At 39.1% G+C, this 21,594-nt stretch overlaps 2 protein-coding genes across 5 annotated transcripts in view; both read left to right on the forward strand.

Annotated features, from left to right (window-relative positions):
• Positions 1 to 11,741, forward strand: part of RBM25 (RNA binding motif protein 25) — a 52,481-nt gene extending 40,740 nt beyond the window's left edge. For all 4 annotated transcript variants that reach the window (XM_045822282.1, XM_045822283.1, XM_045822284.1 and 1 more), the window contains exons 13-19: positions 311 to 384; positions 1,875 to 2,025; positions 3,788 to 4,112; positions 4,475 to 4,749; positions 5,071 to 5,169; positions 6,084 to 6,131; positions 10,148 to 11,741. In XM_045822282.1, coding sequence (XP_045678238.1) covers positions 311 to 384; positions 1,875 to 2,025; positions 3,788 to 4,112; positions 4,475 to 4,749; positions 5,071 to 5,169; positions 6,084 to 6,131; positions 10,148 to 10,240 — 1,065 coding nt within the window. In that variant the 3' untranslated portion in view covers positions 10,241 to 11,741. The remainder of the gene's footprint in view (positions 1 to 310; positions 385 to 1,874; positions 2,026 to 3,787; positions 4,113 to 4,474; positions 4,750 to 5,070; positions 5,170 to 6,083; positions 6,132 to 10,147) is intronic.
• A 2,989-nt stretch (positions 11,742 to 14,730) lies between these two features.
• The window catches only part of PSEN1 (presenilin 1), a 60,571-nt gene continuing 53,707 nt past the window's right edge, over positions 14,731 to 21,594 (forward strand). The window contains exon 1 of the mRNA XM_045822242.1: positions 14,731 to 14,870. The gene's annotated coding sequence lies outside the window, so the exon portion shown is untranslated. The remainder of the gene's footprint in view (positions 14,871 to 21,594) is intronic.

Genomic DNA, 21,594 nt, shown 5'->3' on the forward strand with positions numbered 1-21,594 from the left:
TTGTTTCTTGGTATGCTCAGGTTTCATTAGTTAGAAAATAATGCCTGTAGTTTGAAGATTATATTCAGAGAGGAAATTTATTATAGCATACTATATGTGGTTTTATTTTACAGATACGTCCTAAGTCTGACTTGTCTTATGATTAAAAGACAAAAAAATACTCTTATGCACATTTAATAAATGAAGTATATGAGAATTATAAAGTTCAAGTGGTATGGATAAGAAAAATCTGTTCCCAAGAAAGGGGGAGGGTGTAACCTAAATGACTTTTATGTTAATCTTGCACACTTTGTCCTTCATTTCCTCAAAGGCAAAAGAAGCTAAACGACTGAAAGAATTCTTAGAAGATTATGATGATGATAGAGATGATCCCAAATATTACAGGTAAAGAATCCTTGTTTTATGAACTCGTATTTTCAGCATTTTTTAGCTGTATTTTCCCTTGTCTAAGGAGTACAAATTCACAAGTTCTGCAGAATAAAAAAGAAACCAAAATCTTCACATTCTATCGTATAATCACCCCCATAGCTGATACGCTGTTGAGGGGAGGATGGTTGGGCAGTGGGGGGAAAGAGCACTTAGCAGAGGATCCACAATTATATGTATTTTTTTGGTGTGGGGGAAGTCTGTAATAGTATTTCATTTATTTTAAAGATGTCCAGTTTTTATAGCAAGTTATAACTGACCTTTATAACTGCCTAAGGTGGTCTAGAAATTGATGTCTTCAAGGATTTCATCAGTGCCACAAAGCAATCCGGACACCCTTATATCCCCTCCCCCACCCACTTGATATATTACTGTGAAGTGAGTGTTGGTGAAACCTACCTTCTTCCCTCATCTCTTTGTTCCCATGGCATTTCTAAATTACTTTGATGCCAGCACTTAAGTCACTACTATAAAATTGTTGGCTTTGCTCTGCTCTCTCTACTCCAAACTAATGTCCCTGAAGATGCGGACAATATTTTAATTTATAAAAAATCTACCCTGACTAGTGTAGCTCAGTGGATTGAACGTGGGCAGTGAACCAAAGGGTCGCCAGTTCAATTCCCAGTCAGGGCACATGCCCGGGTTGTGGGCCAGGTCACCAGTAGGGTGCATGAGAGGCAACCACACATTGATGTTTCTCTCTATCTCCTCTTCCTCTGTCTAAAAATGAATAAATAAAATCTTTTAAAAAATAAAAAACCTCATATGCCTCGTATGATCCAGCCATATAGTAAAGGCATTTAATGTGTAATTAAGTTTCATACACTAGAGCCAAACAATGGAAATAACAGAGTTAGCAACTTACTGAAAAAATGTCAAAGATCTGATTTTGTAGAAAATCCAAAGAATGTAAACTTACTGAATCATGAAATAGCAGTACATAGTTCAGCGTTCTGAGATATAATAAATTGCTAGTTAGAACCTCTTTTTTTTAGTGATTCTGCACTATTTTCTACGACTCTTTTCCACAAGGGAAAGAGTTTATTTTACTTGAAGATATAGAGTTATTCTTAGTGTCACAACTTCTTGTGTTAATTTTTAACAATTTGGCATCCAAGAGCACAAGTTACATATTGGGGTTTCCCTGTGGGGTAGGCACAAAACGAGAGCTTTCTTTCTTTCTGGAAGTTACTCGTCTGTTTTAGATAGTTTTTTAGAATGACTTAATAATAAGGCATGGTATTTAGTGATAATACAATGCTCACTTATTAAACAGTAATGCATAGAGATCATGATGTCTTGGGTGTTCTGCATATACAGAACATTAAGAATTTTCAGTCTGTTAGCATACAGCTTTTAGTATTGAAAGAAAGTGATTTTGGAGACCTCATGTGCAGTTGTTGGTGATCTGAGTATTGAAGGTGGCCTGTTATGATTTTCTTTTGCAGAGGAAGTGCTCTTCAGAAAAGGTTGCGTGATAGGGAAAAGGAAATGGAAGCAGATGAACGGGATAGGAAAAGAGAGAAGGAAGAGCTAGAGGAAATCAGGCAGCGACTTCTGGCAGAAGGACATCCAGATCCAGATGCAGAGCTTCAGAGGGTGAGTTACTATCGCATACATAACAGTATTCTTTTAGGATTATCAGGTCATTTATAAATTTTGTTTTATTAAGCTCATTGGAGTGACATTGCTCTCATGTCATCTTAAGGTGACCGTGATGTAGTTTAGTTTATAACAGCGATGCACTTTTATGCTTCGTGAATCATGCTGTTTGGGGGAGGTTATTAGTACTTTTTATTATGCAGTTGGTTTATTTATAAGTTTAATTATTCTAACCATTTTCCAGATGTTTTATTCCTTTATTTTTTTAATATTACTTAAGTTAAATGAATGTCTTTCAATGAGATTTTGCTAGAAACCTCTTTCTACAGTGTGTTTTTGTGGTTGGAGTTTCCTCTCTCACCGCCATCCTAAATTATTTTCTTTCCAAAGTAAAGATTTTTTTAAGTAAAACTTGCCATTTAAAAGGAAAAGACTGTTATAGGACATGACATACCCCATGCTTATTAGGAATAGAGAGTGTCACTTTTAGAGTTTTTAGCGCTGGGTGTATCATGAATCTAGTAATGTTCTAAACTTTTCATATCAACTTTAAAAATTTGGTAATGTGCTGTTTCTTAACAGAAACCATGTCTTCTAACATGCCCCTTTTATTTAAGTGTAGTTTACTTTTTAAATGTTACCACACAGGTATATGTATACCCCACTCATACATAAGTTTTATAGGTGAAATTACAATTTACATGCCATTTTCTGATGTGTATTTAAATGCGGTGTAATCTTTCACCCAGAATTTTACTATAGTGCTTGTCTTTTTTCATACTTTAATAAATATTTATTTTTAGAGAGAGGGGAAGGGAAAGAGAAAGAGAGGGAGAAAAACGTTGATGTGTGAGAGATACATCAGTTGGTTGCCTCTCACACACTCCCAACTGGGGATCCTGCCTGCAACTCAGGCATGTGCTCTGACTGGGAATCGAACTGGCAGCCCTTTGATTCACAGGCCGGTACTCAATCCACTGAGCCACACCAGCCAGGGCTCTTTTTTTTTTTTTATATACTTTCCTATTAGGGTATATTATTGGTCTTCTAAATTCTTACCATTAAAAAAAAAAGGCTTTACCATTATAATATTTAGGTTGGGATATTTTTTTAATTCTCTACCAGTGGATTTGAAATTTTATGTAGTTTAGAATATAGTTTTTTTGTTTGTTTTATGCACAGAAAAAATACTGATCTATTTAACTTTTTATAATGGTGTTGTTATTTTTTATTATCTTTCATAATTTCAGGGGAACATTCATTTTGTTATAGGCCTTAGACTCCTAAGTTCCCCCCACCCTCTTAATGTCCTTCTGTTCATGAATACAGTAGTGACTGCCACCCTTAGCATCAGCTAGGAGGAAGAAATGATAGCGTATGACCAGCTGAGGTTTTGAGTTGCCTCTTGTGTATTATGTGCACTGTTCTAAAATAAAACTTCTGGTTATAATTTCTTTAATAAAAATGCAAAAACATCCTTTTTCATTTTGAATCAGCCAACCATTATGTATTTACCTTTGTTAATCTGAAGCGTTTGTACAAGCCACTGAAGAAGGGTAACATGTAAAATATTTTGAAAATTTTGCAGAGTTTGTAACACTTTACAGATCTACTCAGCTTTCTGATTATAGAAGCAGTGTACCATTATTCCTAATGAAAAAGAAAAAAAGATTCTGTGACAATAAAATAAAACAAAAAGCCAGTTGAATTAAGTATAGCTCTGGTCTGCTTGAGTTAATCTGATTATTTTTGGTTTTAGATGGAACAAGAGGCTGAGAGGCGCAGACAACCACAAATAAAGCAAGAACCAGAATCGGAGGAGGAGGAAGAAGAAAAGCAAGAAAAAGAAGAAAAACGAGAGGAACCCGTGGAAGAGGAAGAAGAGCCTGAGCAGAAGCCCTGTCTCAAACCAACTCTGAGGCCCATCAGTTCCGCCCCATCTGTTTCCTCTGCCAGTGGCAATGCAACCCCCAACACTCCTGGGGATGAGTCTCCCTGTGGTATTATAATTCCTCACGAAAACTCGCCAGACCAACAACAACCGGAGGAGCATAGGCCAAAAATAGGACTAAGTCTTAAACTGGGTATGTTAGCATTTCCTTCCTTTCCTTCTTTTTCCCCTGCAAACACCTAAATTTTGCCTTAAGGAAAAAATGAATGTGCTGCTTGGTAGGTAGATAGAAAAATATTCAAAAATGCCTTTCTAGCTCACCATTGTTTTCATAGTTCTACTAGTGCTCCTATATCTGCAGCTGCCTCGAGTTCTGAGAAGAAGTGAAAAGTTAAATTTTCTAGCACTTGTGAGTAGTGAGTTATTTTTTATAGTTGGGATCTTCATCTGAGATTTGTGGAAGTATATATTGCGCTGCTTTTGAGGGGATGATGGGTTGTAAAATGTAACATTTGAAAAGGAAGTCGTCATGCTAATACAGTGTTTTTACTATAGGTGCTTCCAATAGTCCTGGTCAACCTAATTCTGTGAAGAGAAAGAAACTCCCTGTAGATAGTGTCTTTAACAAATTCGAGGATGAAGACAGTGATGATGTTCCCCGAAAAAGGAAACTGGTTCCTTTGGATTATGGTGAAGATGATAAAAATGCTGCCAAAGGCACTGTAAACACTGAAGAAAAGCGCAAGCACATTAAGAGTCTCATTGAGAAAATCCCTACAGCCAAACCTGAGCTCTTTGCTTATCCCCTGGATTGGTCTATTGTGGATTCTGTGAGTAGCAAATTGTAATTTGTCATTTTATAGGAAGTAGTTTTGAATATAGCATACAAACTCAGGTGGTTCTATTAATGACAAGTAGGGATGATTATGTGGCTGGAACCTTGACACTGAGAATTGAGTAGATTATTGGGGAATTGGTGGTGGTACTTGAAGTCTTTATCAATTAGAAGCAAATATATCTTGATATATACCTGTCTTAGTTGTGAATAACTATATTTTAATATTATGAAAACTCACAAGGCTATAGGCTTTTTTGTAAGTATAATAAAAAAGTCACTTCCAAAAATTTAGTGTCCATACTTTATTTTGCAGATATTGATGGAACGACGAATTAGACCGTGGATTAATAAGAAAATTATAGAATACATAGGTGAAGAAGAAGCTACGTTAGTTGATTTTGTTTGTTCTAAGGTTAGTCGTTTTCTTCCTTCACTACCAACATTTGTTTTATACTTTGAAATATTAAGATACTTTCTAAAATGAAGTATCTTGCAGATACTTGTGATAGTTTAGTTTCAATTAAGAGATTCATGGCTACTTAAATTAATCGCTCCACCCTATTTCAGATCCTTACACCACATGCTTTCATTTCAGAGGGTCAAAGAGGATAGAATTGCTGGCTGCTGGAAGTTTTGCTGTCTCCCTGCCCCTCAGAATGCCTTGCCCCTCCGTTTTTGTCTTAATGTTTAGAAAGATGCTGTAGTACAGCTGAGGAGGTTTTGTGGAGACAGCTGATAGCTTATCTCATCAATTTGTTAGTCATCCATTCATCCATCCTTTGGTGGAAAAGCAAAATAGTTTCCTTCATAGCATAATATTTACTGGTTGATTACTCTGTGATGGGCTTTGTTCTCAGCAGGTACTGTGTTAAACATTTTATATAACCTTATTGTCTTAACCCCCCTAACAACCTTAGAAAGTGTAAGTTAACTAGCATTATCCCCATGTGACAGATATTATAGTATATGGAAATATAGTACCATATTTCTGTAAAGGAGTAACTAATTACATTTAAAGAAATACTTTTCTTTCTCCTTATTTTAACATTAGAAATAGATTTAGATTATCCTTTGCACTTACAATTATTGTAGCATTAAAACTTGTAAGCTTGGATTTGAATTAGAAGACAGATGCTATAGATATTAAGATCTCAGGTTATGGTGTCAAGTATCCATTGAAGAGAGAGGGGTTTGGGGAATTAAGAAATTTATAGAAAGGTTCTTCAGCCATAAGAAATTTCCACACTAGTTTGAGGGTACCTTAACATTGCTAGACTATGTTGGTATTTGTTTGTTTTCAAAGTGACATTTACTTGTTTTTTGTAGGTTATGGCTCATAGTTCACCTCAGAGCATTTTAGATGATGTTGCCATGGTAAGTCAGAAATTCATTGGTATTCATATTTTAATTACTAGCTATATGAACAAGCTAACTGCTGAATATGATTGATCTTCTGTGTTGTTTCCAGAGTCTTTATAGGCCTGAATTAAAATTTGATATGTATTAAAAGAGGATAAAGACAACAACAGCAAGATACAATTAGACATCACTAAAGTTAGGGTTTCCTTTTGGACCAGTCTCTCCCCTCTTCCATGTTTCATGTTTGTATGTAAGATTTCTTGGACTTACTAATACATTTAGAGAACATTTGTTAAGTGCTTCCTGGGTATAACAGTGTACTAGAAGCATAATAATGTGGAACATCTGCCCTTGAACAATCAGGACAGGTATACAAATAATGATACCCTAATATACTTGCTGTAATGGAGATATGTAAAAAGGGACAGAGGAGATAGAGCATCTGATGATGTTGAGCGTTTGGGGAAAGCATCACAGGAATTACCATCTAAATTGAGACTTGAAGATTGTCTAACTGTGCTGTCACTTGGACTGGTAGTGTTGGATTGAAAGTGGTCAAACATCACATTCCCAATTGCATTTAATTTGGATATTACAGTAGAGTCCGTAGTTGCATTTATCTAACTTGTGGTTTTGTGAGAAAAGGAAGAGGAATATTGATGGTAGTGGTGAGAGAGTGATTGAATAGATTATGAACCCCAAGCTAGGAGGAGAAGGAAATACTTTTGGACCAGAGCTGGTGGTTTGAAGGAGCAGTGGTCCAATGAAGTTATAGTGAGAGAGTAGAATGTTTAAGAATACAAGTGGTGAATCAGTCCAGATGATGGCAAGGTACTAGATGTGGTAATGGGATAGAGTGTCTGGAGTAGAGGGATATTGTTTTTCACAATGACTTCAATGAATTGTTTGTTGTTGTTGTTGTTTAATTTTTATTTTAATTGTTGTTCAAGTAGTTTTCTGTCTTTTACTCCCATTCCCATCCCTCAAACTTTTTATTTTAAAGATTTTATTTATTTACTTTTACATAGAGGGGAAGGGAGAGAAACATCAATGTGTGGTTGCCTCTCACATGCCCCCCACTGGGGACCTGGCCTGCAACCCAGGCAAGTGCCCTGACTGGGAATCGAACAAGCATCCCGTTGGTTCTCAGGCCCGTGCTCAATCCACCAAGCCACACCAGCCAGGGCTGAACTTTTTAAAAAAATTATTTTATTGATTTTTTTTTTTTTTAGGGAGAGAGAGAGAGCAAGATAGAAACATCCATTTGTTCTACTTATTTATGCATTCATTTGTTGATTCTTATATATGCCCTGACTGGGGATTGAACCTGCAACCTTGGTGTATGGGGACAACACTTCAACCAACTGTGCTACCCCTCCAGGGCTGACCTGAACAAATTTTAAGCCTGGGTTATACACCTAGAAATTGAAATTAGTGCTTGTTGGGACAAGAATTGGAGAGAAATATGGGAACTAGCTGCCAGATTGTTCCTTTAATGAGAGTGAAAAATGGCATTTGCTAGATAGCTGTTGTTGGGCTGAAAGGGTACTGTCGTGCAGTGTCACAAACCTCAGTGGAGAGATACTGTTTGCAAGGGTGGTAACAGTGAAGATTCAGCAGCTTCCCCTCGCCCGTGGAGACTAAAGCTTTGAAAATGAGGAACTTTCTGAGAAGGCCATAGAACTGTCAGGGTCTTTAGGAGATAAGTCAGGTTTTCAGTTAAATTAAGGAGATGTACACATTAATGAAAGAAGTTGAGTATAATATGGCTAGTATTAAGTGTAATAGGGGTCCAAAGGGCAGAATGGGAAGGCAGTAATGAGAAGAGTCCAGGAGGAAGAAGAAACATGAACATGATATAAGATGACAGTTGACTGGGGGAACTTACATTTTGAGCTGCAGAGTTGTCAGGGTGGGGCATTGTGAGGTCCCTAACCAAAAGGAGCTCTAAGGTTGAGCTGTTTGTGTCCAGGCACTAGATGAAGATGTCTGAAGCCAGATAACATGTTTTCTGTCTCCCAGCCAGCTCAGTGCAGCTGTTGTTGGATTTCCAGATAAAGCATTTGCGAGAAGTTTGCTAACTCTATAATGCTGAGCCTTAGATGACAGGAGACAATCCCTGGGGGGTAGAATCTGAATTTTTATGACCTCTCAGCCTCTTTGAAAGGTTTTACTTGGGGTAGAGAGAGACTTTCTTCCCCACTTAGGCCTGAATTAGGCAATTAAGGAAAAAATCAGGGTTGTAGTTTTTGGTCTTGTTAGAGTTGTAATCACTGTCAGTGCCATGTGTCAGTGTTAATTCACTTTGGTCTGTTGAAATGTTTTTGATATTTGGAGCGTTGTTAGATTCTTTACTGCTTAATCACTTACGTAGTTTTGAGTGTTTTCTGGCTCCTTGTTGATCACAGTGGGACGGAGGAAATAGCTGAGCTGGTGCTGTCACCCCATTTTGGCAAAAGCTCACGGACCCTCAAAATACTTCTTATAAATGAGATTGAGTTTTTAGCTCAAGCAGTATTTTTGCTTTTAATTAAAAATAGGGCTTTTTCAAACTATGCCTTTCTTCATTTTACATAAATTAATGCAATTTGGTTGCATTTTGTGCCTCTATATGTATCTCCAAGGTGTGATTTCCATATTAGACTTGTAGCATAGTTCTCTCGAACTGCTTGCTGGTCAAATCTGGCTCATGAAAGGCTGATTAAAAGTTCATTATTTGTCATCACTGAGAAATTTAGGGAAATTGTTTGTTTGTTTGTTTGTTTGTTTATAGAGGGGATGGGAAGGAGAAAGAGAGGAAGAGAAACTTCAATATGTGGTTGCCTCTCACGCACCCCCTACTGGGGGTACAACTTGAGTTGCAACCCAGGCATGTGTCTTGACTGGGAATCAAAACTGTAACCCTTTGGTTTGCAGGCCAGTGCTCAATCCACTGAGTCACATCAGCCAGGGTGGTATTAGGCACTCTTCAAAGCACTTTGTACATACTAAATTTTAAAATGAACCAGTTTTATGTAGCCACTATTTTCTTTGTTTTACATAACCCAACAACGACATGTGACTAGTAAGAGGTAGAAGTGGCATTTGAACCGAAGTAGTCTGGCTAGCGATCCAGTTTGCTTAACTCCTAACTTCAGCTGATAACATTAGACCACAAATCTTCATGGCAGTGATACCCTGGAGCTTATCATAGATGCCTCCTATAGAAGGAAGCATGATATTCCATATTACCTCACTATAGCCTTGGTGTAGAGGGCTGGCTATGTGTGTGGGATAAGGGCAAGGGTGATGGCAAGGACATGATACCCCTAAGTCATATGTAGATAGGAAGATAATTTGATTTACTCATTTGTCAAAGGGATAGGACCTTATATTTATTCAGTAGTCTTGTGCCTCTCTACAGTGACAACATTGGTCACTTACTCTGTTTACTGTATCCCAGACACTGTATTAAATGCTTTTCATATATTCTCATTTATATTTAATTCAGTGTCGTATACATAAAGACTCCATAAATACTAAGTTTGTAAAATTGTTTTGGGGCAAATGCGCAATACTCTCTATTACTATGTAGTTGATACTTCTGTCTAAATTACTGTGTTCTTTATAACAAACATTTGCTTTCCTTAGGAAATAGTTACTCAAAACATGTATATAAATGTAGTATTTGTAAAAATAAAAGAATAAAAGTTGCATCAAGCCCTGGCCAGGTTGCTCAGTTGGTTGGAGTGTTGTCCCATGCACTGAAAGGTAGTGGGTTTGATCCCTGCTCAGGGTACGTACCTCGGTAGCAGGTGTGATCCCCGGTTGGTGCAGTGTCAGCATTCAGTAAGTCATAGAATTTTGCTGAGTGCATTTCTTTGTAATTTACATGTACTTCATAATACATTTCTCACACTAGACAGATTTCCTTCATTTTATTGGAAGTAAATGTTTGTCAGCAGATAACCCTTTCTATACCAGTCACCATTGTTATGAGATGCTGATTGCTTATCTAACCCAAGTTACGGATTTTCCTTTTTCTCTTTTAGGTACTTGATGAAGAAGCAGAAGTTTTTATAGTCAAAATGTGGAGGTTATTGATATATGAAACAGAAGCCAAGAAAATTGGTCTTGTGAAGTAAAACTCTTTTTACATTTAGAGCTCCATTTCAGATATCTTCTTTCCCATCCTTCAAAGGACTTTGAAATTTATTATTTTTTTTGTCTTCAAAGACATTTGTGAGACCTGTAATTTTTTTTTTAATGTAGAGAATGTGAATTTTTTTTCTTCCCAATTTGTTGATGCTCTGTGTATTCCCTTGGTTGTAAAGATATCTGAATCCTACCTTGGTTCTCTTTATACTCACCAGGTACAAATTACTGGTATGTTTTATAAGCCACAGCTGCTGTACACAGCCTATCTGATATAATCTTGTTCTGCTGATTTGTTCCTTGTAAATATTAAAATGACTCCCCAATTCTTTTGCAGAATTGCACTTAATATTGAATTGTACTGTATAGGAACCAACATGAACAATTTTAATTGGAAGAATACCAGTCACACCTATTACCCTTTCCCCTTGATCTGAATTGGCAAGCTTTCATGAAGGCATGAAATTTAAAATTACAGTGCGAAAATTAACAGACCATCCATTCCTACTGTATCTTTGTATGAATGTGTTTGTGTGAATGTACATATAAAAGTCTTTCCCCTAATTTGCTTTGGAGGGCTCCCTTAAACATTTCCTAATGGAAAAACATAATGGTAAAGGAAACACAGTGTCACGCCAATCCAGATGTCTGGGAGAGTGAGGTTATTAGTCTCCCAGAGCATGGTATTCTCTTCTGGCCAGCTACAGTCTTTTGAACAGAATGGGGTTTTCCTGTTGATAGCTGCCTGCTTCAGGCTCTTTTTTAAGGGAGTGTGAATCAGTAGTTTCTCCTCACCCCCTAATTTCATTGTTCAGAAATGAGGCAGATACTTCGATTCTGGAGAGTTTCATTTAATGCATTTTGCACTGATTGGTCCTTAGTTTAATTTGGGTGTACCCCTTTGTCTAAAAAAAATTCAAAATATAAATGAACAACTTTAAAAACAAAAGGTAAAGAAAGTTAAGCAATTTTACAAACTAGGAAAATTGACAAAATACAATTAGATTTCAGCATGACATTTTATAAAACTTATTTTTAAGGATAAAGTAAGTCATTTAAGGCAGTCACCACTAATTTTTTGTTTCTGTTTTTGTTCTGTAAAGGGTTTATAGCTTGTGTGTGTTTGCAAGCACATACCTTGCTTGCCTCTGCTCATCGAAGTTTAAAAATGCATTGATGGTGTCAGAGACACACATGGGACTTGCTTTATTGTAGATGAGAACTTCACCAGGGGGCAGAACTACCTGAAAATGTAACAAGTTTTAAACAGTTCTCAACACAAAGTAGGTGCAGCTATTCCCATGTCTGAGTATTTATTTAAAAGAAAAATAAAGATTGGGAATAGAAATAGGGGGCATAACTGAACTTGAGTTAATAGTTTTTTTTACATCTTAAGAGGACATTTGAAAACACTGTTCTTAACATTGAACCATGATACGGTTCCATTATGTAAATATTTCAAATATTAAAAATGTATATATTTGATCGCGGGAACTCATTCTTTCAGAGTCTTATTAAATAAATGGCATATTGTAATTGTGTGGCATACTAGAAACTTGAAAATATGGGCTGAGTTGATTTCTCTTGAGTATTAGTAACTGAAAGTCAGAGAGGGTATTTACCTTATTTTGGAGTGATCTACATGTCTATGGAGATACCTCCTTGTAGTGTTTCAGTATTTTAAATTCTGGTTTATTAAAGGAAATTTCAGAAATATGCTTCTTGCCACTTAACAGATTCATTTACTAGCCTTTTTTCGGGATGACCCTCAGCCAAACACCTTGCTCAAGCTTTATTATTCCTATCTTCTCTTACCATATTACTAATTCTAAGGCATCTTATTAGGTTATTTTTATGTAGTCAACATTGGCATGACAGTTTATTCAGGTAGATTTAATTTCCCTTGCTCTTGCTCTTTCACTGTGTTTATCTTAAAGGGCCCATATCTGAAACTCTTGGGGACACATACTACTTAATACTTCTAGAGAGATTTGCCTCAGAATTCAAGTTCATACATTAACATTTCTGCAGCAGAGCGGGAATGATCATGGTCACTGGGTTAAAGACCATTGTGTAAGGAGCTTCATGTCCGTTCACGTCAGGTTTTGCCACCAAAGCTTAAATTTTAAGGTTTTTAGAGTTTCTTGTTTTTCAGATTTATATATAAAGAATTGGACATGGATAAACTGGAGTATTGTGTCTGGGAGAATACACACAACATTTCTACTGAATTGCTTGAGCTATTTCTGGGTTGTCTTTACCATTTGCCCATAGTTTAATTTCAGTTTGGAAATCTTGGTTAATCTGTATTGCCCATTCAAGTTATAAAATTATATGAAAGTTCAGCAGTTAGAATACCAATATGCTCTTTTCTCATTTGACCTTGTAAATAAAATAATTTAAAATCTGTGTATCTGTTCATAGGAGGAAAGATAAGTTATGTGAAGGTCTTTTCCCCCCCAAACTTTAAGGTGCATCTGAATTACCTGGAGGAATCTTGTTAAAATGCAGACTCCAATTTAGTTGGACTAATGTGGGGCTTGAGGTTGATGATACCAGTGCTAACTGATCAAGGACTGTGCTTCGATGAGCATTTTATGAGTATTTTATCCTAACAGACTATGTAAATGCAGCTTAATTTTCTTTTTAAGTAAATTTAAAGAGAAAACCATTTTTCAGGCAAATAAACATACCTATTCTATATGTTCATGAATATAAACTAATCTCTTCCCAAAATATCGGAGAACAACTCTAATATTAGAGGCTTTATTCCATGCCAGTACCAGAACATTTCCTCCCTAAAGAACTTTGTTATTACTCTGAAGCTTGTCATAGTGCTTTCTGATAAACTTCATGTATAGTAGAGGCTGATGATTACTTTGCGGAGAGTGCTATTTCAGGTACTCATCAAGCATAAATACTGGATAATGGTGGACAGTGAGAAAACTGAGCTTGAGAGTCAAATTGGACTAAACACGTGTATCTTTTCTCCTTTCATATGGAGTAAAGTTTTTGTAAATAAATGTAAGCAGGTATACTAATTTGTATATGAGGCTTATTTACCCACCCTTTCTTCTTTTTAGATTGTATTTATTATTTTTAGAGGGGAAGGGAGGGAAAAAGAGAGGGAGAGAAACATCAATATGCAAGAGATACATCAGTCAGTTGCCTCTTGCACACCCCCAGCTGGAGACCCACCCAGCCTCCAACCCAGGGATGAGCACTGACTAGGAATCGAACTGTCAACTTTAGGGTTCAGAGGCTGGCACTCAATCCCCTGAGCCCACACTAGTCAGGGCTCTAGACAGGGCCCCAGCTCTTTCTAATGAGTTCTGTGAATGTTTCTACTATCCAAAAAACTGAAAGATTCTGTCAAAATGGTTTCAAATTTTTCCAGTCATATTTTAGCTACCTCCTAACAGGATGAAATTAAGAAGTAGTTTTTGCTCAGCAAAAGATGGTGAAATTGATTTGTGAATGCTATTGGATATATGAAGGCTATGGAAGGAATCCCAAATAGGCAAAGAAACAGTCTAGGTGTTAAGAATACTGGGAAATTCACATACGTGATTCAAACTCAGGATCTGTTATATTCATACTGTAGGCCAAAGTGAACTTAAAATTTTTGATAAATTGATAGGTTTTTTAAAATGTGGATTTGTAGAATTATTGAAATACTTGCTTACTTGCATTTGAATGCTTGTATTTTCATCCATGACCTTTCATTTTATTATATGAAGGCCAAATCAGGAATGGCAATCCAAAATGTCCAGGAATGAAAGATAATTTCTATAAGCAAAAACGAATAAAAATTCTTCTCAAGCCATGTTTGAATTAAATGACACTCTTGTCTGCCACATCACGTATTAGTTGGGTGATGACTCGTGCACAGAGTGGTGGCCAACTGATGAGCAATCGTGTGCCAGATACTTAAGCTCCAGGATTACAAAAATAATTCTTGCGGTTTGCATTTACCATTTAGAAAGAATGGTTCTTAAATTGGAGCCCAAGAATCTTAGGCATTTAAAATGCAGTTTCTCATGTTCTCTTCATCCACCGGAATTTTTGATCCAATTACGGGCCCCGATATTTACCATTTTAATTAGCATTCTCTAGATTGTGGTGCGGTTGATTCACATTGCGAAACATTATACAGAAGGTTCTCCAGAGAAGTGAAAGACGTTAAGTTTAAGATGCCATAGCTTGTAGGCCGGGAGAAGCACACACTGGGCCCAGTTCACTAGAAACTTGGATCCAGCTCTAGAGCTGTCTTCCCACACCCCACAACCTCCAGACTAGTGCGCGCACTCCCAGGTCCGAGCCCTGCTGGAGCGCAGGGCTTCCCCCGGTATCCGCACGCTCCACCGGAAGCTCCACCCCTTCCCTCGGCCCCGGCTTGCCCTCTCGTTCCACTCCTTTGCCTGCGGGCGGGTCCCCAACGTCGCCAGGGCCGGAAGTGACGACACCGGTAAGGCTTTTGGGCGGGGCCTGGGCCGGGGAGCTCCAGAGCCAGAGATTTCACATCGGAAATAAAACAGCCGCTGCTCACGAAAGAACCTCGGGTGCGAGCGGGCGGCGGCGGCGGCGGCGGCGGCGGCGGCGGCGGCGAGGAAGGAGTAGGTGCGTGATGGGGGAGTCCGGGGAGAGAGGAAGGCCCCCCTCATCCAGTGTCCACACGGGCGGCCGCGGACCTGGGCAGCCCTTTGTGGCCGCCTGGGCCGCGGAGCCGGTGTCCTCAGGATGAAGAGCGGGGCGCGGCCGGGCGGGGTCGCAGGAACCCCTCTAGGGAATTAGAGGGGCTGCTTGTTTCTCGGGTTACGGGCGCGGCGTGCGGTCAAATTGAAAAGAGTACCTTTCGGAGTCTTGGTCCGGAGGTGCTGGTTTCCCGAAGATGTCTCAGGGCGCAGGTGCTTTGGGCCGGGATTGACCGTCTTGAGTGTAGCAGCAGGAGGAGGAGGAGGAAGCGCGTACCGCCGAGCCTGGTTGAGCAACTGGTGAAACTCCACGCTTCATGCTGAGTGTGTCCTTGTCCAGGGAAGGTGAATGGCACTCGGGGCTAAGTTCCTTCTGTCTCACATTCGTGGCGGAAAACAGGGTCTGATGCTTTTGCCTTGATCGGCGCTGTCACAGGCGTGTATATGTCCGATGCTTTGCATGTGCCTTAGATACTTGCTTTTTTCTTCTCGCTCAGATTCTTTTTCTCTTATAGGAAAGTAACAATAATAAATTTTAAAGCATTACTTGCCTGCTTTGAACAACATGAATAAAGTATTCAAGGTTTACTATGGGGTACGAGAATAGTGTGCAAATAACTACGTACATGGTAGAGCACACTGTAAAGGTCACAACATTCGTTGAAGTTTGAGGCAGGTAGAGATAACATCTGCTTAAGAGAATCTTGTTATTTGAATTGCCTTTTGCAGTGGGAAGGTTTTCACTCTTGGGGTTGAAGTGGGGAGGAGAGTGTAACCAGAGAGTGTACTACAAACTGGGGGCCTCTGGATCTTACATTTCCGGGGATCCAGGCTGAGCATTAAATGACTGTTATGAAGGAAGATAGAACAGAAAAGTAGATTGGAGCCTGTTGCCTTTGGCTAATTTCAGTCACCTGCAAAAGCCATTTCAGTTCTTAACTCACTTGCAGCGTTCAACCAACTTAAGCCCCACCCCACCACTTTTAATAACAACTCTTTAACAATGAAAAAGGGAGCCGGTTGAGTGAGTGGATTCTTCCCCCTCCCTCCCGTCTCCCTGCAATTAATAGATGGTAGAAGTAGCATCTATTATGTGCTTTTTCATTCTTCTACACCTGGTTCTTGGGTAGACAGTTCCCACATTGCTGGATATACTTTCCTCTGAACGGATTTTAAGTTAAGGGCTGCTGCTAATCCTAGACTTTTGCATGAATTTCCATTTGTGGAGAACGGGAGGATTGGAGTTGGTCTCTGAGAATTTTAGCAGGGAAGATACAACATTTGTCTGTTGCCATAGCTTATGTGGTTCTCTTCCTCTCCCAAATCCAGATTCCCTTTGCTCATTCTCTGTTTATCAAATTTAGGGAAAGACTTCCTTCAGATATATTCTGAAAAACCTTTCAAAGACCTCTAATACTGTTTCTCCCTCTTGTGCTAGATGCCAGGCAGATTTGGAAGGTGATTTGAAAGTGTGGCACTGTTGTGGCCAGAGCTTTGCTTTGGGCACTTTAATGTGGTAGTTGGGGCTAGAATGGACAAGAGACTTGAGGTGACTTTGCATAATCAGATAAGATATAATGAGTGTTTGATCTTTGATGGTGGCATAGGCTTAGGAAGAGGAAAAACATGAATTGGGCATGGCAGCCAATTGAGAAGCAGGGAATAAAGTGTAAAGCTGACCAGGAGACTTTAAGTTTGGAGAATGAGGGAGGCATTTGCAAAAATAAGGAAGTTTGAGCAAAGAACTATTCTAGAGAAGAAGACGAGGAAGTGTTTTGGAAATACTACGAAGTGCCAACGGGTAAAGATGTCCTTTGGACAGGCGGAGCTGTAAACATGAGAGTCACTTAAGAAGACTGGCCAGTTGATACTGAAGCAGTGGAGGAGACACTTAAGCAAAGGAAGGAAGGGCACAGGGGACCCAGGCCAACCACATATGGAGCAGGTGGAAGAAGAATGAGAAGTTAACCACTTAAGGAGAATGAAGTGTCAGGAGGAAAACGTCTACAGTGCATTGTCACAACCGCTGAGGAAGGGAGGAGGGAAGGTCCAGGAAGGAAAAGGTTGTCATGGATTTTTAATATTAGGCCTAGTGTAGCAGAAAGAACTGAAAATTTAGAGCATTGCCATCCAATAAAAACATAATGTAAGCTACAAATGTTAATTTTAAATTTTCTAATAAATTTTTTAAAGGTAGAAAGAAATAGGTAAAATTAATTCAAATAACATTTATATAATTCAGTACATCTCAAGTATTTTTATTTCAACATGTAATTAACATAAAAAGGTACTTGTCTGTCTTCCTCTCTAGATAGTAAGCTCTTTAAGTAAAAGCATTAGCTGATTCAGTAGCGTCCTCAGTACCTATTGCAGTGTCTGGGTATGTAGAAGAAACCCAATAAATGCTGATAAAAGGGTATAATGTTTGGTTTTCACAGTGCCTAGTACAGCTTCTTAAGAGAGAATGCAAGCATTGCTGGATATATAACCAACAATTGACAAATGAATTAGATGTGAGTAGTCATTTTTTTTTCATTAAAGATAAGATGTATTCTCACCATTTCCACAGTGAATTTGAGGCAATGACTCAGGGTAATCATATTTTTCTTCTTTTTTTTCTTTTTATATTTTATTGATTATGCTATTATAGCTGTCCCATTACTTCCCCTCCACCCTGCACACCCTCCCCCGCCCATATTACCCCCGTCTAGTTCATGTCCATGTGTCATAAGTTCTTTAGCTTCTACATTTCCCATACCATTCTTGCCCTCCTCCTGTCTATTTTCTACCTACCATCTATGCTACTTATTCTCCGTACCTTTTCCCCCTCTCTCCTCCTCCCACTCCCCTGTTGCTAACCCTCCATGTGATCTCCATTTCTGTGGTTCTCTTCCTGTTCTAGTTGTTTGCTTAGTTTCCTTTGGTTTTGCTTTAGGTGTGGTTGTTCATAATTGTGAGCTTGCTGTCCTTTTACTATACATGTTTTTTTTTAGTCTTTTCTTAGATAAGTTCCTTTAACATTTCATATAATAAGGGCTTGGTGATGATGAACTCCTTTAACTTGACCTTATCTGAGAAGCACTTTATCTGCCCTTCCATTCTAAATGAAAATTTTGCTGGATAGAGCAATCTTGGATGCAGGTCCTTGTCTTTCATGACTTGGAATACTTCCTTCCAGTCCCTTCTTGCCTGCAAGATCTCTTTTGAGAAATCAGCTCACAGTCTGATGGGAACTCCTTTATAGGTTACTGTCTCCTTATCTCATGCTACTTCTAGGATTCTCTCCTTCATTTTTATCTTGGCTAATGGAATTACAATGTGCCTTGGCGTGTTCCTCCTTGGGTCCAACTTCTTTGGGACTCTCTGAGCTTCCTGGAAGTCTATTTCCTTTGCCAAATTGGGGAAGTTCTCCTTTATTATTTGTTCAAATACATTTTCAATTTCTTGCTCTTCCACTTCTCCTTTGGGTACCCCTATAATTCCAATGTTGAAACATTTAAAGATGTTCTGGAGGTTCCTAAGCCTCTCCTCATTTTTTTGAATTCTTATTTCTTCATTCTTTTCTGTTTGGTTGTTTCTTCCTTCTGGTCCACTCCATTGATGGGAGACCCAGTTTTCTTTCCATCACTATTGGTTCCCTGTGCATTTTTCTTCATTTCACTTATTGTAGCCTTCATTTTTTCCATCTAATTTGTGACCAAAATCAACCAATTCTGTGAGCTTCCTGATCACCAGTGTTTTGAACTGTGCATCTGATAGGTTGGCTATCTCTTGGTTGCTTAAAAGGATGGGTTCTGGGGCTTTCATTTGTTCTTCTGTTTGAGCCATCTCTCTCTCTCTCTTTTTTTTTTTGGTCTGTTTGTGCCTGTTATGTATGAGGGGTGGAGCCTTAGGTGTTCACCAAGGCAGGGCAACTCAGTGGCTGGGTTGTGATGCTATATGTGGGGATGGGGTCCGAGAGGGAACAATGGTGCTTTCTCCGCCCTCTGCAGATTTCAGTACCTTCCACCGCTTCCCCCAAGCAAACTGGGCCTTTCTGCTGCTGATACCCTGTGGGCTTGTGTGCCCCGTGGGTCTTTGCAACAACCTCTCCTATGAGGCTGGGAGTCTCTCCCTGTGCCTCAACCTCCACAGGTGTTTTCAATCAGTGCCCCAAGGCTCTATTTCCCAGCTCTGGTACCCTGGGACTGCCTGGTCAGCCAGCCGCCTTGCACACAGTGCCTTGCTTCACAATCGCCGCCTTGCAGAGTTTGCCAGTTGCCACCCTTAGGCCGGGGTTTGCCAGCCGCTGCTTGCGCGCCAAGGGTCTGCCCGCTGCGGTCTTAGGCGCCCGGTCCCAACGCTCTTTGTGCCGCTGGACTCCTCTCCGCCCAGCTTCCCGACTCCGCCCCTCCTACTGGTCTGGATGAACGTGTCTGTTTTAACTCCTTGGTTGTCTGACTTCCATACAGTTCAATCTTCTGTCAGTTCTGGTTGTTATCTTGTTTCTAAATTGTTGCTGTCCCTCTCTTGGTTGTGTGAGGAGGCACAGTGTGTCTACCTATGCCTCCATTTTGGCCGGAAGTTCATATTTTTCTTGCAGAGTTATTGAAATTAAATTTTGGGGGGATGGGAGATTCTTTATAATTATATAAATATTGATCATATAGTTCCATATCCATAATTCTGAAATCCAAAAGCTCCTGAAAAAACTGAAAGGCTTTTCATGATTCATTTTACAGCAAAAATCTAACCTGAATCTATGTAAATTAAGACTACTTACATGTTTCACTACATATTTATTAATGTGTTTGTGTTCTAAGACCCAGAGGGGGCATATAAAACATACAGTATTTGCATCATATTACTTTTATAAAATCCTGGGGGGGGGTGGTAATTCTACACACATTTAGTCCTAAGGGTTTCACATAAAGGATTCTGGATTTGTGAGTCTTCGTTAATTTTCATCCTTGTCGGAGTCCACACAACCATTATTATTTAAAAACAACCGGATAACTATATAACAGACTTCCCAGAAACTCAGTGCCTTGGAGCAGGCAAGTCTCTGCCTCCAGGTGTGGGTCTGTGGATCAGCTAGGGCACTTTGCTTTGCATGTCTTATCTTGGGGCCAGGGCTGAAGGGACTGCCACAATCTGCTAAGATCTCATTGACCCAAGCAAGTCATAGGATTGTGCCCAAAGGCACAGGTGGGTAGTACACTACATTCACCTTGAGGCCAAAGCAGCTCACAGAGCCAAGCCAACATCGCAGGAAAGGGGAAGTATGTTTCTCTCTTGGGGATGCGGAAGGAGGGAGTGAATATTCCCCGAATAATAGTCTAATCTACCACAGATGGTTCACAGAAGTAGAGTGGGATGGAAGGACGGGGAAAAATCAACAAATAGGCTGTATTACTATCCTTGCTCTTTTTAGAGTCTGCCACTTTCACAACGTCTCTTGTAGGGCTGGGGCAATTATTTGCTCCTGGTTTCTTAAAATTCAGAGGAGTCTTTCCAAGATATATTCCTACAATTTTAAATTAATTTTAAATCATTCTTATGAATTTTGGAGATTGGTTACATTTCTTGTTGGATGTGAGCTTTTAAAAACAAACAGAGACTCTCCCAGCCCATCCATATAATCAGAACGTGTGCTGGCTGTCCAGGAAGAAGCTGTCAAAATAACATTAAGGCTGACTAAATACTTTTGTGGGATAAAAATAAATTATAAGCTCATTTGACACTTGAACATTTCTTAGCATTACAATACAAAGATGCTTTTAAAAAATATTTTTGGTGGTTTTCTAAGTGAAGGAGAAACCAGTCCAATGGCTAGAGTCATTGAAACAAGCCACAAGCCCTTTGCTCTTCAGAAGATCATGATAAAAAGTCTCCATGAAAATGTTTGTTTCTGTGAAGTGCAAATTATATTTATATGTATCTCTGAGAGTGAAGAAAAAATGGTATTGATAATTAAGTAAACATGCTATAATAGTGTGAAGCTTAGTTGTTACCTGGGATGTAGTAAAAGACAGAAATGTACTTATTTTTAAAATTTGTATTTATTGATTTCCTTTAGAGAGAGAGGAAGGGCGGGAGGGGGAGAGAGAGGGAGAAACATTGATTTGTTGTTCCACTTATTTTTGTGTTCATTGGTTGCTTCTTGTATGTGTCGTGACTGTGTTTGAGCCCACAACCTTGGGGTATTGGGACAGTGCTTTAACTAACTGATCACCTGGCCAGGGCAGAAATGTACGTGTCTGTTGGTGCTTCCTTAAATGGTATTTTTAATACGTTTATTTTGTGATTTTAAACATTGCTCCTGTGATACTTTTTTAAGTGCCGACAGAAGGTTCTCTGGTTAGGCTTTTCTTCCTATTCAGTATGTCTGCGCTTCAGGATTATTTGTATTCTCTCATTTTTAGTTTCTTTGTATATAATAGGAATTGTAGTTGCACATCAGAAAAGGATTTCTTTTTCCTTTATCTGATTGAGCAAGTGTCTTGAGGGAAAGGATAATGGATGACAGTGAATCCAAGTGTTGTTTGTCAGTCTCAGAAAATCTTTAGCTCGTGGCCAGAGAGCGAAAACACCAAAATCTACTTATCTTTCTTCCCACTCCCTCAGCAATCCAGGTCCCATGAAAGGTTCTCACTCCCCAACAATTATCC

Source organism: Phyllostomus hastatus, unplaced genomic scaffold (assembly GCF_019186645.2).
Source record: "Phyllostomus hastatus isolate PE091 unplaced genomic scaffold, TTU_PhHast_1.1 phas_scaffold_501, whole genome shotgun sequence".
In the NCBI taxonomy this organism is placed as follows: domain Eukaryota; kingdom Metazoa; phylum Chordata; class Mammalia; order Chiroptera; family Phyllostomidae; genus Phyllostomus; species Phyllostomus hastatus.